Source organism: Pelobates fuscus, chromosome 2, assembly GCF_036172605.1.
Source record: "Pelobates fuscus isolate aPelFus1 chromosome 2, aPelFus1.pri, whole genome shotgun sequence".
NCBI classification, from domain to species: Eukaryota; Metazoa; Chordata; class Amphibia; order Anura; family Pelobatidae; genus Pelobates; species Pelobates fuscus.
This window is the reverse complement of record NC_086318.1, coordinates 69,421,623-69,444,074: the sequence shown is the minus strand read 5'-3', so window position 1 is coordinate 69,444,074 and position 22,452 is coordinate 69,421,623. Positions and strand designations below refer to the sequence as shown.

Below are 22,452 nucleotides of genomic sequence, written 5' to 3'. Positions count from 1 at the left end.
CAAGCACCACACGGGTGTGCCAGCACTGGCTCAACCCCAATCAATCAGTCTCCTTGGCTGAGATCATCAGAATTGCTGAACTCAGCTAATCCAATGTTTTCTAATAGGAAAGCATTGGTAGAGGCTAATGCCACGCTGGCTAATCATCATCATCTCCTAATACAGATGCATTGAATCAATCCATCTCTATGAGGAATGTTCAGCGCTGCACGTTGTGCTGGACTGACCCAGGAAGCACATCTAGTGTCCGTCTGAGTGACTGCCACTGGAGGAGTCTCTGAAAAGGCAGTGTTTACATGAAAATGCCTGCAGAGACTGAATATACTCACTAGAACAACGGCATTAAGCTCTAGTTGTCCTGGTGACTATACTGTCCCTTTAAACCATTATGTTTCACTTTGAACTGTTGGTTAGCTGAACCTCCAATACACAAATGCAATGCAAAATTAATCCACAAAGGCTCATCAAGCAGGCATTGTGGGTCACTGTATGAATTGAAAGTGAACATTGGTTTACAATGTGCCAGTGTGTGGGGGCATAAAAGGAAGGGAGGGAAGGAAAGGGACAAAGGAAGGAAGGACAACTTTAGCTGTATAGTCTAGGAGGATTTTTGACTTTGGCAGCCAACTGGTTACAGAACACACTAATGCAATGTACTTCATGTTATCATTCTCATCACATTCTACTTAATAAAGAGGTGTTCTTTATACCTGAAAGTTAACAAGTGCTTGGTTTTTCTTTTGTCCATGAATGATTATGCAAGGGCACTCTGTCAATGTCTCTAAATTGGCCACAGTTTCTAGTCACATGTATAACACAGTATATTGTTTAATTGCACATCACATATAACATAAGGGCTATTCACAAAGTCAAATAGTCAAACAGGAAATATTGTCTGTCAGTTGCTATGCTTCCAATTAAGCTATTTTGGCCTTAAATGTTACATTTCCAAAATGCCTCACTTTATTGAATAACTCTGAAAGTGTTTAAGGTGAGGTATAGTATATTTAGTATATTTTCTTACCATTCAATATCAAAACCACATCAGTAGCACAGGTAATAAATGTGTGCTTTTATTGGAACAAGATTCAATAAGAATTATTCAGACAGCGCCTGGCTTACCTTATGGCCATATATCTTAAGTCTGTTCTTAACGTAGCAAACTTACAGTACATGCAGGTACTCCTTAATTGTGGAATGGCTTGAACAGTCCACACCTTTATTTAAAATTCCTATACACATACATGTAACCAAATGGAAATCCAAATCTTATGCTACATGGAGCCGACTCTGGAACCAGTACATTCAGATCAATTGAGCACAATGGAGGATCATATGGAAGTTCAATAAGTAAGAGTCTTTATTGTATTTGTAGAGACAGGCATCTTCTAGTTCTATACCTGCACATTCACAAGTCTGTTCTTATAACAGCAGACTGCATTGTTTTAAAAGTCTCCTATAAGGCCATAAAAAGCTAAACATATGAACAACCTTTATGTTGTAAGTATGTTGTAAGTATTAAAACATTTTAAGGAACAGTCCACGTGAAATGTAATCAAAGGTTTTTGTTTCTTTTAACAAATAAATATGAAATGTCTTGGATAATAACAAGAAAAGAAGACAGTTAGCACACATCCCACTTCTGTAGCTGACATAATGTACAGTCTGATAGGGGTTGTGAAACCGAAGACAGCATTTCCACAGTGAGAACAGCATTTGATCCAGGCGGACTTTAAAAATTCATAGTTCATAGCATGGAATGAAGGGAAAAACCCAACATATACTTGAAGAACCCCTCCCCTACCCAAATGAAGCAGCATGTAGATGCTAGATATCAGACATGATCTTTTCTTGTCAATCCACAGTCACATTGCTCAGGACATAATTGATTACAGAAGGTTACACAATTCTACACCGAATCTGATATGTTGCAATAATAAGGCATAATGTAGAAAAAAAGGGGGTGGAGAAACTGCACAGAAAGTGTGGTGGCAAATAAAAATAATATAGAAGAATTAAATTCTAAAAAGGGGAAAATATGTCAGCTGGGACTTGGGAATAGTGATACAGGAGGATTGCTACTGGGCCAAAAGATGCCTTTGGTACGTTCCGTGGCTTCCAGCCGCCGTCTTTTCAGTCGTTCAGTGAATGCACCAATCCTGGAAATCCTTCCCTCGTTTCCACTTTGCATCCTCAAGACAAAGGCTTGATTAGATAGAGTTTCTCACCCTGCTCACTGGTAAATATAGGGGCCTTTTTGTAATGTTCTACCAATTCCTCCAATGTAGTAAATTTGCGCTGGCCAATACAGTACACACTGTCTTTCATCTGCACTTTGAAATGCTTGTTTTTTCCTTGGGCTTTCAGCGACACCGAAAAGTCATTTGGCTTTAAAAGAAAGGAATTAAGCATGAGATTAAAACAAAATTTAAATAACTATCACAAGAAATAAAATCAGACATACAATATTTCCTTGATTACATCAAGTTGAATCACATAATACTGATGGGACAAATCGGCATTGCTATTGAAATGTCACCTTCTGCGTAGTAAAACTACAGCAGCCCAGTATAGTAAACAAATAAAATTAGGCAAATCAAGTTTTTTTACTCCTTTAATATTTCTAAACATATGGGCAAAAAAAACCTGAATGTGACTGCTACTGTACATGTAAACACACTCTACAGACATACATACACACACACACAAACGCTTTCCAATCCATAGCTCCCATTGGCGACACTGCTTGCATTTACTGACCGTTTATAATGTTTGGTGGTTTATATTAACAGTTGGTTGTATTGTAAAGCTGGTCACCGCAGTGTGTAAAACCAATATGTTTTTATGAGCAGTGGAATCAACCTTTGATAAGTTTTATGTTAATTATTTATTTTTGTATTGTAAATTTTTGATCCCTATTCAGTAATCAGAGGAATCTAAAATGCTAGCAGCACTGCATACTGTTAGATCTAACCATCAAGGGGAGAGCTACAAATGATAAGTGAGTGCATGCCATTGAAGTTCCCAGCATACATTACTTGCTCCTATCAACATCACTACCTGCGGCTATGTGCAGGATGTAACGCAGTTCAGGCAAACACAGTTTATGGGATAAGATCAGTCCTTGTTGATTAAAGTGAGAGGCTTTTTATTGGTGGATAAATCGTATTTGTCTAGGACAGTCTCTCTATCCCTAATGCTTCATAGATGCAGGTATGGCAGCTGCAGGATCTTTAAACCGTTCATAACCAAGTCACAAAAATTGAAATGGACGCATGGGGTGTGTGTGTGTGTGTGTGTTTTTTTTTTTTTTAGAACACGTTCCAGGAATTTCTTCTCATACGCTATTTGTTTGTATAGCACAACATTACAGATGAATAAAATATTACAAAGCTAAGAAATAAATGAAACAAAAGCACATATTGTTTACATAACAATACTAACCAAAACACCCATTAAAAACAGATTATTTATTAGTCCTGACTGTGAAAATTGCTAATTTTTCCAATCTACGACTACAACAGTCACATAATCCAAAAACAGATACAGAAACGTATATAGACGTATATAAACATATATATTTGTAAAAAGCAGATCACCTCAGGTATTTGATCAAGAGCATTTTGGCACCTTGATTTGAACAATTTCACAACCAACTTCTCCCAGATCCGCTGGTCCCATTGCACAGCGCTAAAGAATTTGCTAGCGCTATATAAATAAAATATTTAATTTTAGATTTTTCACACACTATTTTCTGGCAAATTTCACAGTATGTGTGTACACCCTACTCTATATGCCAAACACCAGGTAACCCTAATCCGAATGCCAACAATGAACTCTGGCCTGCAAGCTAAGTGTAGCGGAGAGAGCCGTTCACAGTGATTATATTGTCTTAACTGACAGTTAATGCAATTGATTATTGTGACTGCCTCCCAAGGTGATCTAGCAGCCTGAGAACTATTCAATGACCATCGCTAGACTGCTTCCCTAGTGAGATAGCCAGCAATTGTCCATGTTCTGCGGATGCAACCCACAATTATGTGGTGTAATGTTATTAATTGACCAATCTACAACCATGACGCACCTCAGCTTGCTTAAAAAAATTAATAAAATAAAAAACCTAGAAAAAGATTTTGTCACGAGTTTTGTGTTAAAGCAAAGGATAAAATAAATATAGACTTCTCCAACTATGGCAGGCTGCCACTTTGTGAATATGTGTAGTTACTTTTCTTTCTTGTTTTGCTACGCAGGAGCCTGCTTAAGACATAACAGGAAAATAAGAGTGTGACAAAATGGCTGCCTCACAAGCTCCAGCATATATCCTGTTTTCTGTACAGATATAAAACAAGTTAGAAATCTGGAGATTAACCCCCTTAAGGACCAAACTTCTGGAATAAAAGGGAATCATGACATGTCACCGTAAGGGGTTAAACGCTACCAATTACTCCACCAACTAATGTAATCTTTTAAAAATCTGAATCTGTTCACATACTGGATCAAAGTCCTAGCTATATATTTTTGGGGAGGATTTTTTTTTTTTGTACTTTTCAATATTACATACAAAGGGGTAAAACAATGGTTTACATATGATATAGAACCAGTATGAGTGGGTAGAACGAGGGCATTATAAGCATCCCTGATATCATTAGCTCTTGACCAGGTCAGAGGGTTTTAGATGGGTGATGGGACCAGTCTCCATCAAGGGGAAGAGGCCTGACCCAGCCTTCAGATTTAGAGTGGTAGAGACATATGTGACCCTAGTGTTGGGCGTGTTTGGGGAGGAAATTTGAATTGGTGGAATACGAAGCTATTAAAAGACATGGTCCCATAATCATAAACTAAACTAACATATGTCTTCAACCTGGATCTTACTTCCACTGCTTGGGTCTTGCTTACAGTAACAAGTCTGTGTATGACGATTATCACTGTACTTAGGCAGTGGTGTAGCCAAGCACAAATATTTAAACAGTCCAATATACTATTTATTTTTATTTATTATTTTTAATGTAATTTTACTCTAGTGTATGAACAACCAACACTGTAATATTCTGCATCAGTAATGTATAAAGCGTGTACAAATCTCTAGTTAATAGTAAAATGTATTTCTCTTTCAGGAAGTACAAAATGCATATTCACAAGAAACCAAACACAATTTGTATAAAAATATGAACGCAAATACTTACTGAAGACTCACTGTCTCTAATAAGAAAGTCTCCCTCATTTCCACGTTCATTTAGTGCCATTTCTGCTTGATGTCGTGTCACCTTTCCATAATACCACTGGTTGCCAGCAAATCTTCCAGATGCAGAGGGTCCAACATAATCACAGCGAGGTGGTAAAGGCTCATAACCTGAACTGGATTGAAAGTTCTGCATGATAGTAACGTAGTTCTTCGGCACCAGACCTACAAGACCATTGCTCTTCCGACACTTCCACCATTCTGGATCATTTTCTGGCTTCTCAATAACATCCATTACTTCTCCCTTCTCAAAATTAAGTTCCTCCTCATTGGATGAGCTAAATGGGTAAAGAGCCTGAACTACATGAAGCGAACGACCATTGTTAAGGTTATTAACAACTGCGGCCAATTTCTCTGTTAAGGAGCCCACTTGGTCACCAGAGGGGCTATCATTTTCTTCGGTCACGTAGTTTGAAGGAAACCAGCCCATGCGTCCATTGTAGCTTCCTCGCCACCAGCCATCACTGCACTTCTCCATTACAATGACTTTTGTGCCTTTTACCAAAGACAGCTCATCATCCCTCTCTGCGGTGTAAGTAAATTTAACATATGCCGGCATGTTCAAGTCATATAACCGCTCGGTGTCTGGGAAGCTATCATCAGCTGTTGATGAAGAATCTGGCATGTTTGTTTTCCGTTTCACTTTTCCAATACCTAAGAAAGAAAGAAACCATAGGATTACTTCAAAGTATGACTCCCCTATACACATGCAGGATTATTTATTTTATTTATTTTTTATAAAGTAAATTTCACATTTAAGGCCAGAGTAACTAAACAGAAAGCGTAGCTTAATTTTTCAAGTTCAGCTATTTGACCTTAAATTTGACATTGACTTTACTGAATAATCCTGACAGATACACACAATATATGCACTTTATCAGTCAGGACAGGTGGAGTTAAAGGAGGCAGAAACATGGTTGCTTGCTGTTACAAGTAGATGGGCATTTTCTACATATTTATGGAGACTGCATTCCTGGGGAATAAAAACACACTTCCAGGGTAAAGCGGAAGAACAAGTAAATGAATGCTTATATGGATTACAGGTAATCACTGTTAAAATACAGATGCCACTGACAAGCCTATGCTCATATAATCCTTAACATACTACCACTAGAAAAAAAAACATTGAGCAGGGAATTTCAGACAATTGGTACCTTTGTAAATAGGGCAAAGTGAGAAATCAATATAATATAGAATAATATTAGATAAATGTGGATGACAGGAGTGTGAGATTACGGCAGAAAAAACAAAACCATTACCAGGCAGGAAGTGACAGAAGATTACAAACAATACAAGTGTGATATTGTACTCCGTTTGTCAAACAACTCTTACACATTACAACTGCCAAGAAGTGAGAATTTCCCCAAATTGCATGCACTTACCTAGCCTTTAATGTTTCCGTTCTGACTTGTCATCTTTATAAATGTACACCTGAGTGCAAGCAGGGCGTCCATGTACACTTTTTACATTTGAATATAACACACACAGACAAGAATTGCTTTTCTTAAGGGGTTACTCTAAGCCAGGCCTGCACAATCTGCTGCCCGCCCCAGATGTTTTGAACTACAAAGCCTATGGTTATTTTAATGAAACTAATAGCCAGGGAATTATTGCAGTTCAAAACATCTGAGGGGCTGCAGGTTGGGCAGGCCTGCTCTAAGCAGTACAACAGCTAGCAACGTGCAAATGTTATGGTGAAAACTCTATCCATATCCTGGTCGAGAGTGGTTTAAAACTGCAGCAATATGTAAATATTGATGTCTCAATTAGACTTTGCCCTCCATAACAAAGGAATATTGTTTTCTTCAATTTGTTCAATCAGTGTGCGCACTAGCACAGTAATTTGTAACCCCTGCGGTGAGCCACCGCTGCAAATATGCTAGGGTGGTGGCTCAGCCAATCTTTCACACAGTCAGTTTCAGTAAACGGTGAACCAGCCTGGTGTTTACAATGAGAGCATCAGCCGTCCGGCTGCTATCCACTTATTGTGGATTTCCACTCATCCTGCGTGAGGAGAGGAACTGCAGTGGAGGATAAACTATTTAACCCACTAACTACTGCTTGACTTGTTTTACAGGGCACGACCGAGCAACATACCTTTCAAGTTCCTAAAGTTACTGAACTATCTAGTTAACTTTTCCCCCTTTTATTTATTTAATTGCCTTTTCACAGCAGGATTTATTTTTATATTTATATATATGGAGATTATTATAAAAGGATAAACTTTTTAGATATATGGAGATTTTAATCCATGTGTCTTGATAAAGCCGGATGCTCCTCAGCTGTTTAAGATTTAGATGCTGGATTCATTTCAAACATTCCATTGCTAGACTTTAATGTCTTGCTGTTGTGACATCCTGGAGAATTTATTTTTTTCCTGCAGAAAAAAATAAATTTCTTTCTTAACAAAGATTATGTCTTGTCCACACACTGCAGCTAAGAAAAACCAAGTCTGGTTCTAACTGAAACCCAGTAAATAAACTAACAGCCATCTCCGAAACACAGCTGAGCTTTTCAACACTTTGGAGGATGGTAATGCTGCTGCTATAAAAAGGTATAAGGCTTGAAACAGGGATAGGCTGCATTTTTTTTTTTTATTGAAACCATAAATGTAAAGTTTCCCCCTTATTACTGGATTTCTGCTATTTATTTTCAGATATACCTTGTGCAGCTCAATGTTACTTTGACGAGCTTGCGTGATAAAGAGTATGCATAGAATGCAACAGTTTTGTGTGCCACTGTAGCAAGGTGCAGACAGTGAATCGTTCCACCTACCTTTACGGTAACTCTTGTAGAAAAAGAGACCCTCAAAGAGCATCCAGCATAAACAACTAGCAAGTAGCAACCAGGAACATTCTGACCAGCTAAATCCACAAAAACTAAGGTTCCTTTTCTCAACAAGGTCTACCCAGATGCACAAACACACAGGTAAACTTTTATACAGACCAGAGAACATTCATATATGTACCAATGAATTCTATATGCTTCAATAACCAAAATCCATATACATTCATTAAGACCAAAATGTATGTGTACATTACCATTGCGAACTTTCGATCATTCTGAAACTATATGTTATTATGTCACGCAATGGACTGGTAATAAGCAGGTGTTCCTGCAGGGGGGGTCAGCACACTATCAACTTTGTTCTTGTTTAATGCTAGCAGACAAAATTTTCTATAGTCTTATTTACAATAGAAATGTATAAGTTATCACAGCTACTTTGCGTAAAGTTATGTTGGTAAATGTGATTTCTGAAAATAACTGCATATATAAAATATATTTGAGAAGAAAAAAAAAAGTGTAGAAACTTAAATTAAGGCAAGCATGCATTTGAATTTTACATTGTGAGAAATTACTAATTGGCATATGATTATGGGAATTTGCAGTTATTCCATCTTTACTCCGAGCTGAACGGAGAGGAGACCCCAGAAACTCTCCTCTGGGGATTACAAGACTAGGAATTTCTCATGTCCTTTTGACACGTAGGGACATGAGTGGAAAATGCATAGACACTAATCATGGGCCTACAAATTAGTCTTTAAAACTATTCATACAAAGGTCAGTTACCGTGATATTTCCAATTTGATGGTCAACATATTTTAAAAGTGTTTTATAAGATACATGAAAATAGGTGTGTGCTAACAATGTAACAATGACTAGTTTAAAAAAGAAGCAAACAAAGGCGGGGGGGAGGGGGAGGGGATTGGCACAAAAATACTTTAGAAACATGCATCATCAGAATGGTAGAATAATGCTTAGCAGATTGGCTTGTATGCAAGTCTTTAAATTCCAAACCTCAAATATTTCCATACACAATTTAAAATCTATATTTTTAATCACTTCATGACCAATAACTGAAAATCTAGTATTAAAAATAATTGTATTAACATTTCAAAAACATAAAATCTTTGAGATTCTCATATTAGCTGCACTGAGTAGCAAGAAAGAATTAACCTACTTAAACGGCTCCCATGGGCACTGACATACCTACCCCCTTACAGTTGACATTATGGGGGAAAAAAAAAAAAAACCTAAAAAAAACAAACATTCATGTACCGGAGACCCGAAAACTGTTTTGGAAAGTTAGAGAGTCAAATATAAGGCTTGCATTTCATTTTTTTTTTCCACATTGAAATTTGCCAGTTTGGTGATGTTGCCTTTGAGACCGTATGGTAGCCCGGGAATGAGAATTACCCGCATGATTGCATACCATTTGCAAAAGTAGACAACCTAAGGTATTGCAAGTGGGGTATGTCCAGTCATTTTTAGTAGCCACTTAAATATTTGTTTTTTGCTTTTTCACACAAAAATAAATATGAACGCTAACTTTGGCCAGTGTTTGTGACTAAGTGGCTGCTAAAAAAGACTGGACATACCCCACCCTACTTGCAATACCTTGGGTTGTCTACTTTTGCAAATGGTATGCCATCATGGGGGTAATTCTCATTCCTGGGCTACCACACGGCAAATCTGGCAAATTTAAATGTGAAAAAAAAAAATGAAAAATGGAGTGTGCTTTATTTGGCCATGTAACTTTCCAAAACACCATAAAACCTGTTTTACTCGTGAGACATTGCTGAAAACAAATATGTGCATTTTATTGCAGTAAAAGCGAATAGTATCATGACATTTACCGCTAAAATGTCAGGCGGAAGTACAATTTTTGAAAAATCTTAATTTCTCACCTTTTTATTTTATTTTATTCATAATAAGTTATGTTTCATATATGAATAGTTCATAAGAAATTAAAGCCCTGTTTTTCCTGAACAAAATTATATATAATAAGTGCAGGTGCACTTAATATGAAAGAGGTGAATTACGGTTGAACAGACATTTAGCGCAAATTCCAGGTTTTGTTTACGTTTTGTTTTGACTAGAACGTGTACTATTGAGGATCTTTGTGTATTTATTAGAGACCCCAAAAGCAACATGTCTGTTTTGGGGGCAGCGGCTCAAGGTGAAGCTTCATCTACCAGGATCCCCCAGGAGTACAAGAGGTCTATGGACAATTCTATGAGACTTCTGGATCCTCAACAGACCATCTGGAGCAACGAATGTTGGAATGGATAGTAGTATTTCCGCCTTTTTTAAGACTCTGCCTTTACAATAAGACACGGTAGTACCTAATTTGTCTTAAAGGAACCCTATAGTAGGGTAAAAAATGAAAATAAAATTAAAATAAAAAGTGCCCACCCCCCCTCCCGCCCATTTTACACAAATTACATCTTCACAAACACACACTGCACACTGCATTCACTGTATACACACTCCATTCACTATACACACACTCCATTCACTATACACACACTCCATTCACTATAATGTAGAGCCAAACTACCAACTGGCCTGTCAGCATTGCAATTTTCAGTGCCTCTATGCAGAACATGGAGATGCTGAAAATCATTGCTGCACGTTGTGCAGAACTGAACCAGGAAGCACCTTTTGTGGCCATCTGAGTGACTGCCACTGGGAGGTGTCCCTAGGCAGCAATGTAAACACTGCCATTTATCTGAACAATACATTAAAAAGACCGCAGAAACAGACCATACTCATCAGAACAACTAAACTTAAGCTTTAGTTGTTCTGGCAACTATAGTGTCCCTTTAAGATATTTTTTTACAGCGTTAGAATGCCAATGAAATTCCAAAGCAGTCAACAGCAGTATTTCACAAAGACGCTATAAGTGAGTGAAGGTGGCAGAACTGCTTTGTGATTTTTCCTTTCCAACAACATGTACTTGCTAATGTTTGTTTGGCCTAGCAACACAAAACGGAATTTTAACATGTACAGAAATCACCCTCTTAAATTCCACTCTACAGCAACTTTGTAGGTATATCTTCTAGCAGTCCATAAAGGAGAAGGATGGAGGTTAGACTGTGGTGGGCCAACTACAGGGATTTCTTGCAGACTGCAACAGTACCATGAAATGCTCTGTATTGTACAGATGCTTGGTGTATTTGCTTTATATTATGCTGACATTTTTAAACGTGGAAAGATTTGTAGGATGCTACAATCCCAGAATCGCCGTTTGTTTCTTTTCAAATGCCTATAAGCAGGGTACTAGACTATTTGAGTTTATTTTATCACACAAATAGGTTTGTAGCAATAATTGTATTTCTACTTCAACAATATTATTTCCAACCATTTGAGAATTCCTGCAAGATAAGGGATACAATATAAGCTTTAAAATGTTTTATCCTGGCAACATCTCAAAAAACAAAACAAAAAACAATAAACGAACGATTAAATTAAAAATTTGAATTAGATAAATGTATATAATTACTCTTTAATAATTAGGTAGTGAAGGTGTTAAAGATCATATGGACTTGTTTAATAAACATAGTGCTGTAATTAGTGATTAATATAATGCCAATGCTCCAACTTATGCAACAGAGAAAATAAGAGAGAAGTGAGGGCCACTAGATCGTACAAACTTACATCTACCACATAAAAGAGGGAGTTTGGGTGTATGGGGGACACCAAGAACATGCTTTACTTAATAGTGCTGCTGCTGCACCACAATATATTTTAAGGGAACAGCACACACAAACAAAAACAATACATTAGCGTACAAGGCTCCTTAAAATGGTCTCTAAGCAACATTTATAAATATTTAGTCACAGCACATGGCTATGCCAGGTTTAAACACACCACTGCTTTAATGTACCCCACCATTCGTCCTACATTGATCTTAAAGGGACACTAGTCCCCTAAAGCAATTCAGCCTGTCCCTGCAGGCTTATTTTATAAAAGTGCCAATTTCAAGAAAAATGGGCCCTTCTAAAAACACACCTTCATAACCGTACAGGCCTATATGCGCAAGCTGTAATTGTAAATAGCAGTAACAGATGTATGTTGAGGTTTTCATTTTACTGTAACAAAAGAACACGGAAATACATTTACTGCCTTTTAGTAACAGTGGGGAGTTTACAAACTATTCTGGTTAAATCTCATTCCTTGAATATAATTTACTTTTCTACATTGCAAAACCAGAGATTACAAAGCTGGTGAAAAAAAAAGTGACGAAAGGAATTGACCACTTTTATGTTTTAAGGTGGTGCATATGTAGAAAAAGGAACCTGGTATTTCAACCATAGAGGGAAGTGGTACATCCACCAACTTCTAAATATAATACTCAGAAATAACCCTTTTTTATAGCCGGTGACTTCCAACAGCTACTTTGATCCAACTGTCCACAAGGCTGTCTTTAATTCACACAGCTACTCAAAAAGGGGGAATATAGTTTGTACATAGTTTAAATTTATATATATATATATATATATATATATATATATATATATATATATATATATATTCAGAAAAAATGAGAGCACTCACTGGGTTTGTAGTAAATCTTATATTAAATCATCAGCAAATAAAATAAAAAGATCTTGATAAAGACCACTTGACGGTTGAAACGTAGATTTTTTATTTGCTGATGATTTAATATAAGATTTACTACAAACCCAGTGAGTGCTCTCATTTTTTTCTGATTACATATTTGAGCACAGAGAAGCACCCTGGTCAAATTTTAGGAATTTATTTGAAGATACAAAGGAAGAGTGCCAGAAATTTCGAGAGAAATATATATATATACACGAGGAGTGTGTGTGTATATGTAGATATATATATATATATATATATATATATATATCTATCTATCTATCTACATATACACACACACTCCTCGTGTCCCACACTCACTGCTCCCGGTAATGCCTTGGTGCTAATCCTGGCCATAATATGGAATACCTTGTAGGAAAGCACTCACAGGACTTGATATGGTTAAAAAATAGTGCTTCTTTATTGCAGAAAGAATTTCAAGTAGAAAGTGTCAACGTTTCAGTCCCATCAAGGTCTTGATAAAAGTCCAGATGGGACTGAAACATTGACACTTTCTACTTGAAATTATTGCTGCAATAAAGAAGCACTATTTTTGAACCATATCAAGTCCTGTGAGTGCTTTCCTACATCATTGCTGCCGTCAAAGAGTAGTGGGAGTTTGATGCAGGACTTATTGTTTTGTATTTGTATTCACTTTTGTATCACACAGCTATGTTGCAATGCTGCTGCCCATAACTTCTATAATATATTCCTGGTTTATTGCTCACTTATTCACCATTAGAGTGTTCACCATCATTGCCCATATTTGTCTCACATATTAATGAGCTATCCAGCATTTTTGTATTGTTAGACCGGTCAGAAAGACTAACCAGGGAACATGTCTAGACAAAAACTTTCACGCATAGGACATCGCGCCTGTGGCTTGCCACAAACCTTTTAAAACAAAAAAACAAACTCAATTGTATTACAGCTATTCTTATTTTTTAAAAAGTCACGGACACTGCTTATTATTTTCCCTGCCAATACATGTACTTGTATGGCATACCTCCGTAGCTTTCTGTGAAGCAGTGGATACAGCATGCATATGCACAATTACATATTTGGCTCCATTCTTAAAACCAGCACTGCAGCCATTAGTAAGATGACAACAGCTTGGGGTATATCTGCTTGGGTTGCAAATATAAATATAAATATATATATATATATATATATATATATAGATATAGAGATATACACACACAGGCAAATTGTAGCCATACCATTTATTTTATATATATATATATATATATATATATATACATACACACATTATATACATATATACACACACACATTATATATATATATATATATATATATATATATATATATATATATATATATATATATATATATATATACACATATATACACACACACACACACATACACACACAAAATTGATCACAACCAGAATGTAAGAAAGATTTATTGAAATATTAATACAAATGTTAACAAGTATGGATTTGTGCACCTTTTCTAAGTAAAAAAAAAAATGTTTTATATACTGTGATTAATATCAGTGCATTTTTCTTGTTAGCATAGTAATCACAATTTTTTAAATGCCAAATGATCATGGTTTTTAAAGTACAAAATGAGGAGTAAAACGTAAATAAAATTAATGCTATAGCATATTTAAAGGCATCCATATTCTCTGAGGGGAAATTTTGTTGAAGTTGTATACATGTACTTTTTACAATATTATATATATTATATATATATATATATATATATATTATATATATATATATATATATATATATATATATATATATATATATATATATATATATATATATATATAAACCATATGTTGTTACAGAAAATAAAAATATGTGAAATAACCCAAACATTTGAACAAATAAACTTGTGACATTTGTCTTGCAATTTTTGGAATCTTTGCTTGCCAGGAGTTGCTTCATCTTTTAATTCCTGCAATGCTAAAATGAAGGGCTTTCATATTTTGGCTTAAAGGGGAACTGTCATTTCTCTGGCATGTATAGTTACATAGTTGAAAAGAGACTTGCGCCCATCAAGTTCAGCCTTCCTCACATTTGTTTTTTTGCTGTTGATCCAAAAGAAGGCAAAAAACAAACAAAAAAACCCAGTGTGAAGCACTTCCAATTTTGCAACAAACTAGGGAAAAAATTCCTTCTTGACCCCAGAATGGCAGTCGGATTAATCCTTGGGTCAAGAAGCTGTGAAAAATTATATCCTTGAATATTCTGTTTTTGCAAGTATGCATCTAGTTGCTGTTTGAACATCTGTATAGATGCTGATAAAACCACTTCTTCAGGCTGAGAATTCCACATCCTTATTGTTCTTACAGTAAAAAAAACAAAAACTTTCCTTTGCCTTAGATGAAATCTTCTTTCTTCCAGTCTAAACGCATGACCTCGTGTCCTATGTAAAGTCCGGTTTGTGAATAGATTTCCACACAATGGTTTGTATTGGCCCCAGATATATTTGTATAATGTTATCATATCCCCTCTGAAGCTACGTTTTTCTAAACTAAACTAAAGAGGTTTAAATGTGATCATTTTTCTTCACAGCTGATATGTTCCATTCCTTTTATTAATTTTTGTAGCCCGCCTCTGCACTTTTTCTAGTGCCATAATATCCTTCTTTAGAACAGGTGCCCAAAATTGCACAGCATTTTCAAGATGTGAGGCAAAATGATATTCTCATCCCGAGAATTAATGCCCTTTTTCATGCATGACAATACCTTATTGGCCTTAGCCACTGCTGATTGACATTGCACATTGTGGTCTATAACAATTCCCAAGTCCTTTTCGTGTGTTGTTATCTCTAATTTACTTCCATTAAGGGTATATGTTGCTTGTGCATTCTTTACGCTAAAGTGCATAACTTTGCATTTTTCGACATTAAATTTAATCTGGCATTTGAGCCCCAGTCCATCCAAATCCCTCTGCAGCAAAGTACCGTATTTATCGGCGTATAACACGCACCGGCGTATAACACGCACCTCATTTTTAGAAAGAAATTCCAGGAAATTTCCCCCCCTCCCTTCCCCTCCCATGGTATTCTCCCCCCCTCCCTTCCCCTCCCATGGTATTCTCCCCCCCTCCCTTCCCCTCCCATGGTATTCTCCCCCCCTCCCTTCCCCTCCCATGGTATTCTCCCCCCCTCCCTTCCCCTCCCATGGTATTCTCCCCCCCTCCCTTCCCCTCCCATGGTATTCTCCCCCCCTCCCTTCCCCTCCCATGGTATTCTCCCCCCCTCCCCTCCCCTCCCATGGTATTCTCCCCCCCTCCCCTCCCATGGTATTCTCCCCCCCTCCCCTCCCATGGTATTCTCCCCCCCTCCCCTCCCATGGTATTCTCCCCCCTCCCCTCCCATGGTATTCTCCCCCCTCCCCTCCCATGGTATTCTCCCCCCTCCCCTCCCATGGTATTCTCCCCCCCTCCCTTCCCCTCCCATGGTATTCTCCCCCCCTCCCTTCCCCTCCCATGGTATTCTCCCCCCTCCCCTCCCATAGTGTACTTTCCCCCCCTCCCCTCCCATAGTGTACTTTCCCTTGTCCCATAATTACTTACCTGTCCTGAAGCGTGGGCCGGCTTCTCAGCGCGCACCGCGGTACAGGAAATTAAAGTTCCTGTACCGCGGTGCGCGCTGTGAAGCCAGCCCACGCTTCAGGACAGGTAAGTAATTATGGGATATCGGCGTATAACACGCACCCACGATTTTTCCCCTATTTTCAGGGGAAAAAAGTGCGTGTTATACGCCGATAAATACGGTAATATCTTGCTCACATTGTATTACTTTACAGAGGTGTAACAACATGTTAAATAGAAGGGGACCCAGAACATAACCCTCAGGGACACCACTTGCCAACTCTGTCCAGCTTGAAAATTTACCATTAATGACAACTCTTTGTACTATTTTTAAGCCAATGTTCTACCCAAGAACAAGAATTTTCATCTAGACCGATTTCTTTGAGTAATATAACAGAATAAAATACCGCATTAAGAATCACATAACTTATATTAGAGATTCTTTGTTTTCCTTTAAATGTTAATAATGATTTAACAAATATCCTCATCCTGTTCAGACAAGGTAAAGCCAGGAAAAACATTAAAAATGAAGAGAGTTGAAATAGAAATGTTGTTTAGTTTCTTCTCTTTGGTGTTTGCTTTATCTATATCGACTGCCAGGTGCCAAGGACAGAGCTTATAACAATGACTGACCTCGGGCTAAAATGGAAACTTCTAGTTGCAGAATAAAGATGTGAGGATTTCTACATTTAATTATTTTAGTTTTGACATACTTATTTGTTAAATAAAGGGGTAAGTAAACATAAAAATAAAAATATTTTGGCCAGCACTGCTTGTTAAAAGCCCCGTCATGCTCGTGATATAAATCAGTCCTTGAGAAACAGGTTAACAAATAAACGTTTACGGCCCTTCCAGACCTGAGAATCCACAGCCACGGCAAGGGTTACCTCATGTATATACACATGTCATTACATAGTCCTCTGAGGACATTTAATTTCCCCAATCACCTGCTATGTCAATCAAGGCTGCCAAACCCTCCAACCAGCTACCTGTCACGACTACTAGTGTGGTCCAGCACGCAGAAACTATGTAAACATATACAAGGAAAGGGAAATAAAAGGACAGAGCGTAAACCGGACCTTAGAATGGCCGGACTAATAAGCTAGAGACAGAGAATGGTCAAAGGGAAAGCCGAGGTCAGGGAAGCCAGAAAATACACAATACCGTAAACACAAGCCAAGTCAGGGAAACCAGAATTTAGAATAACCAGGGCAAAGCCAAGATCAGGATACCAGGAAATCAGATACACGAATATAGAGCACTCTCAGGAAACCAGGAAACAGAAACCACGACAGGGCAAGGTACTGGGGTGAGTTAGGGATTTAAATATCCCTCTCTATGCTCTGATTGGTCAGAGGGCGACGTCACGCACACGTTAGTATAATTTTCGGTGGCGGAGCTAGAGATGGACGCGACCACGCGGTCGGCGCCATCTTGGATTTGGGCGCGATGCCCGGAAGACCTGGGGGAGCGGTTGCCGGCTCGCCGACGAGCAGGTAAGCTTGTGTTGTCGGCGAGGCTGTGCCGGTCGGGCACGGCCGTGTGACTCGGCGACCGCAACACTACCTTAATTCCCACATCATATTCAACCACCCTCTCCACACTGCCCCTCTACCCCCACAAAGCAAACAAAAAACTTCTTTACAAGTGCCGAGATTCAACTTTTTTGTTTTTTCTCCAAAAGGCGACACAATATTACTCCTCAGCAGGAGGTGTTCAGCCACAATGACAACTGACAACATTTGAACATGAGCTAGTCAGATGTACATAAACTTATAGCTACACTTTTCCTTTTTCTTTTTCAGTTTTCATTTTCTCATGCCCACTGTAATTGCCACTCAACCCCCACATCCAAAAAACAGCCAGAAGATCTTCTTAGCCAACCCCTGCAGCATTAGCTGCTAGCTCTCAACCAAAGAGCTAAGCCCTGCACTGACAGCCCTAACTTACACAGAGATCTTCCGGCTCTCTGTCAAATGTTGTGGAGGTGATTAATGGTGCCTGACGGACCCCAGGTAAGAAGTGAAAATATTCTAAAAACTATAGGACTACTTACAATTTGCCACTCTCTATTATTTAGATTGTTTAACTTTTCTTCCTTGTGCAGGCTATCCTCTGGCCATGATTTCTGCAATTTGATCTTCTGTGGAAACTGAAAGCATCCCAAAAAGTGTAATCTTTATGAAATACTCACATTGACTGTGTTCACTGTATTCAAAAGACATCAAAGGGCAAAATAGTGACTACTTTGCCTCATGTCACCAAGTTTGTTTCCATGACACCATAATTTACCTTTAAGGTTTCACTAGGCTTTTAACCATTTTCAGAAGTCTCATATTCTCGTTTTTTTATGGTTACAGAAAACCCCTAGCAGCAAATATACATTTGTAGTACCGTATATACTCGAGTAGAAGACGAGTTTTTCAGCACATTTTTTGTGCTGAAAAACCCCCACTCGTCTTATACTCGAGTCAGTGTCTGTATTATGGCAACTTACATTGCCATAATACAGACCAGGACCGCCGGGCTCATTACAAGCCCGGCAGTCCTGTTGGGGGCTGGCAGGAAGCTATTACTTACCTTTCCTGCAGCTCCTGTCAGCTCCCTTCTCTCTCCTCCGGTCCGGTCAGCTACCTCTGCAAGTCTCACGAGAGCCGCGGGAACACGCTCCGCGCGGCACTCACACCGTGATACTTGCAGAGGGAGCTGACCGGACCGGAGGTGAGAGAAGGGAGCTGACAGGAGCTGCAGGAAAGGTAAGTAACAGCTCTCTGCCAACCCCCACCCCAAAAAAAATTAAAGTGGATCTGTCACCTTCTGGGGTTTTTGTATAATTTGCAAAGATCCCCAATTTGTGACGTTGCTGCTGGTGGCCACCACTGCACAGCCCATCCACTGGACCACCAGGGAATGAGAGCCCCCCTCCCTGGCCAGCTAACAAGCAGGGAGAGGGGACAAATAAAAATATAAATACAAATTTAAATTAAATATAAAACAATAAATATAAAAATAATAAAATATTAAAAAAATAAAATAATATTAAAATAAAATAATAATAATAATGTTATGGACAAAAAATAAAATAAAAATGCCCACCCCCACCAAGGCTCTGCATCACATACACACACACTGCACTCATTATATACACACACTGTAAATAAATATTCAATTAATATAATTTTTGGGGGATCTAATTTTATTTAGAAATTTACCAGTAGCTGCTGCATTTCCCACCCTAGTCTTATACTCGAGTCAATAAGTTTTCCCAGTTTTTTTGGGGTAAAATTAGGGGTCTCGACTTATATTCGGGTCGACTTATACTCGAGTATATACAGTAATTCCATTGTTCAGATGCCAATTTATTACCTTAAAAATAGTCTAATTGATAAGCGAAATATTAGACAGGATCAACTGTACTCTTACATCAGACTAAAAATTTATAAAAAAAAAAATAAACTGTATATTTTAAAGGTGCTCTACATCACAAATACTAACTATAATTTGCTTATTTTCTACCAAGTGCTGATAGACAGGAGAGAAGCCATTATATCTTTACTGGGTTCGTGCTGGAGGGCTTTCTCATTGTCCTAAATGAGATCCTGTACTGTAACACCTTTCCTGAGAACCAACAGATGTTTCCTGTTTAGAATGATAACCTCCCGGTACTTGCTACTGCTTTAGTTTCCGTCATGACTGCTGGTCTAGTGCTTCTGGTCAGGCCAAAGTGTTACCGGTCTCTAACATAAAAGTACACTTCCATTAAGACCATTTCTCTCTTAACTAGTGGATCCGGGCCCAAACATGGTTTCCATCGGTTGACATCACATTCAGCCCCAAAGTTTACTATAGCAGTGATATCTTCCCTGGCACAATGAACACCTGGCTTGGTACTAGCAAAGGAGATTTTTTTTAAAATGTATTAGTTGTATTACAATTTACAATTGTTCATTAAATTTAGTTAAATTTACAACTGAATCTGTTGCCAAGCTAATGACAAACATGATAGCCTTTTGAGAAACACTCTCTCCTACCGAATGCTTTGTAATTAAGTAGGTCGGAAAATTGTATAAAACGTTTTATGAAAAAGTGAAGTGTCACACGTAGACAGAATTTAGAATCCATTATAATTCAAATATAGTCAACAGTGAAATATTGTGACACATAATAAAAGCAGCATATGCTACTTTAATCTATTCCTCTTCTCTTCCTTACTCCTGATCGATTCTTTTTCAGTTAGTTTTTCCTAAAATACATAAAGCAAAGTAGGGAATACTTGCCTTATGTATTTCCCCCCCACTTGCCAAAATTGACAAAAGGCAGGGCCACTTCAATGAAAAAAATGTGTCATTTCCCTCAGCCATCACGAGCGACGGCTGTAGAAATTAGGCATGGTCTTGCTCATCACCATATCTATCATCCATAAACCTTAGTACTGAACAAACTGTACAACACAACGTTGGCTCCTGGTAGATGCATCTCTAAGAGCTGAAGAGGATCCACCGCATGCTGATGGCGGAGGTCGCAAGGAACAGGTTCAGGTATGTAAAACGCCTGCGCCCTGCTGCTGCCACCAGCCACGTCACAAATTGGGGATCTTTGCAAATTATACAAAAACCCCAGAAGGTGACAGATCCACTTTAATTTTTTTTTTTTTTTTTTTTTTTTTTTAAACAAAGATCCCCCTTATCTTGTTTCAACCAAAAGTGGCCTTACATGGCTATATGAATGTTTAAACACTTCTAAATGTTTTAAGCTTACAAATATCTACATAACAGAGTCTAAGAAACAAAATTAATAAGAACGTATAAAATAGTCATTTGTATACCATATGTATTGCTCCCTTGAATTGTTTTGTTTAGAACATTTATTGATATAGGTTCCATACAATCAGAGAACAAACTACTTACATGCCATTCCTTCACAACCTTTCTTCAAGAAACCACACTCACCTAGCTGTTGTTTAACTAAATCCATGAATCACTTGGGAATACAGATTGTATTCAAACCCTATTGGAACACCTATTGTGCAAACACAGAGTAAGAAAGGGCTATTTAGAAGTCGGAAGAAACAGGGTTGACTTGGAAGGTTCAAACCAAAGACAACAAGACAAATTGCAACAGTAAATATTTTACATGCTTTTGTTTTAACATTAAAGCGGCACTGTCATGCCGAACTTACCTTTCCTCAATCTCTTCCTCTTCTCACCCTCTCTCGGGATCTGTTATTCATTTCTTCCATTCTTCTTTAGTTTTCTTTAAAACCATAAGACAAAGTAGGGACTCTTTGTCTTATGGGATTCCTCCGCTTGACCAGCTCTGACCAGCGGAGGAGCAAAGTGTGCTTCATTTCCGCTGGTCAGAGCAATTTTCCCATGATCCCTAGCTTTCCTCCCTGTTCCCACAATGCTTCCTGTCAGTATTGCCAAACGTCCTGTCACTTAGACAGAACGCCGGCAAAACTGCCGAATTGCATCCTAACAGAATGAGAAGAGTTTCTCCATTGGTGTTAGGATGCAATTCGGTACTTTGTTCGGATCGGAATTTCATTCTGATGAATGAAACTCCGATCCTATTCATTGCTGTGGCTGCATCTTGCAGCCGCTTAGTAGATAACTCCCTAATTCCCACGGTATCAGGGAGCTATCTACTAAAAGGCTGAAAGACCTAAACTGGTCTTTCAGCCAAATTTACTAACACCAAGTAAAAAAAAGAATTTTCCCACGCTTGTAAAATGACACAGAGCACTGTGATTGGATGGCTTGAAATCCATCCAATCACAGTGCTCTGTGTCATTTTACAAGCGTGGGAAAGTTCTTTGGAATTTTCCCACGCTTGTAAAATGACACAGAGCACTGTGATTGGATGGCTTGAAATCCATCCAATCACAGTGCTCTGTGTCATTTTACAAGCGTGGGAAAGTTCCAAAGAATTTTCCCACGCTTGTAAAATGACACAGAGCACTGTGATTGGATGGCTTGAAATCCATCCAATCACAGTGCTCTGTGTCATTTTACAAGCGTGGGAAAGTTCCAAAGAACTTTCCCACGCTTGTAAAATGACACAGAGCACTGTGATTGGATGGATTTCAAGCCATCCAATCACAGTGCTCTGTGTCATTTTACAAGCGTGGGAAAGTTCCAAAGAACTTTCCCACGCTTGTAAAATGACAAAGAGCACTCTGATTGGCTTAAACCCACCAATCAGAGTGTTCTTAGGCTAATTGCAGGGCGGGGCAAGGCTTTATAAGCCTTG

At 38.2% G+C, this 22,452-nt stretch overlaps 1 protein-coding gene and 1 long non-coding RNA gene across 4 annotated transcripts in view; both read right to left on the bottom strand.

Annotated features, from left to right (window-relative positions):
- Positions 1-22,452, bottom strand: part of LOC134586612 (uncharacterized) — an 880,984-nt gene that overhangs the window by 1,076 nt on the left and 857,456 nt on the right. The window lies entirely within an intron of this gene.
- NCK1 (NCK adaptor protein 1) overlaps positions 1,527-22,452 on the bottom strand; it is an 83,200-nt gene continuing 62,274 nt past the window's right edge. For all 3 annotated transcript variants that reach the window (XM_063442233.1, XM_063442232.1, XM_063442234.1), the window contains 2 exons: positions 5,184-5,893; positions 1,527-2,388 (listed from right to left, as the gene is read on the bottom strand). In XM_063442233.1, coding sequence (XP_063298303.1) covers positions 2,194-2,388; positions 5,184-5,893 — 905 coding nt within the window. In that variant the 3' untranslated portion in view covers positions 1,527-2,193. The remainder of the gene's footprint in view (positions 2,389-5,183; positions 5,894-22,452) is intronic.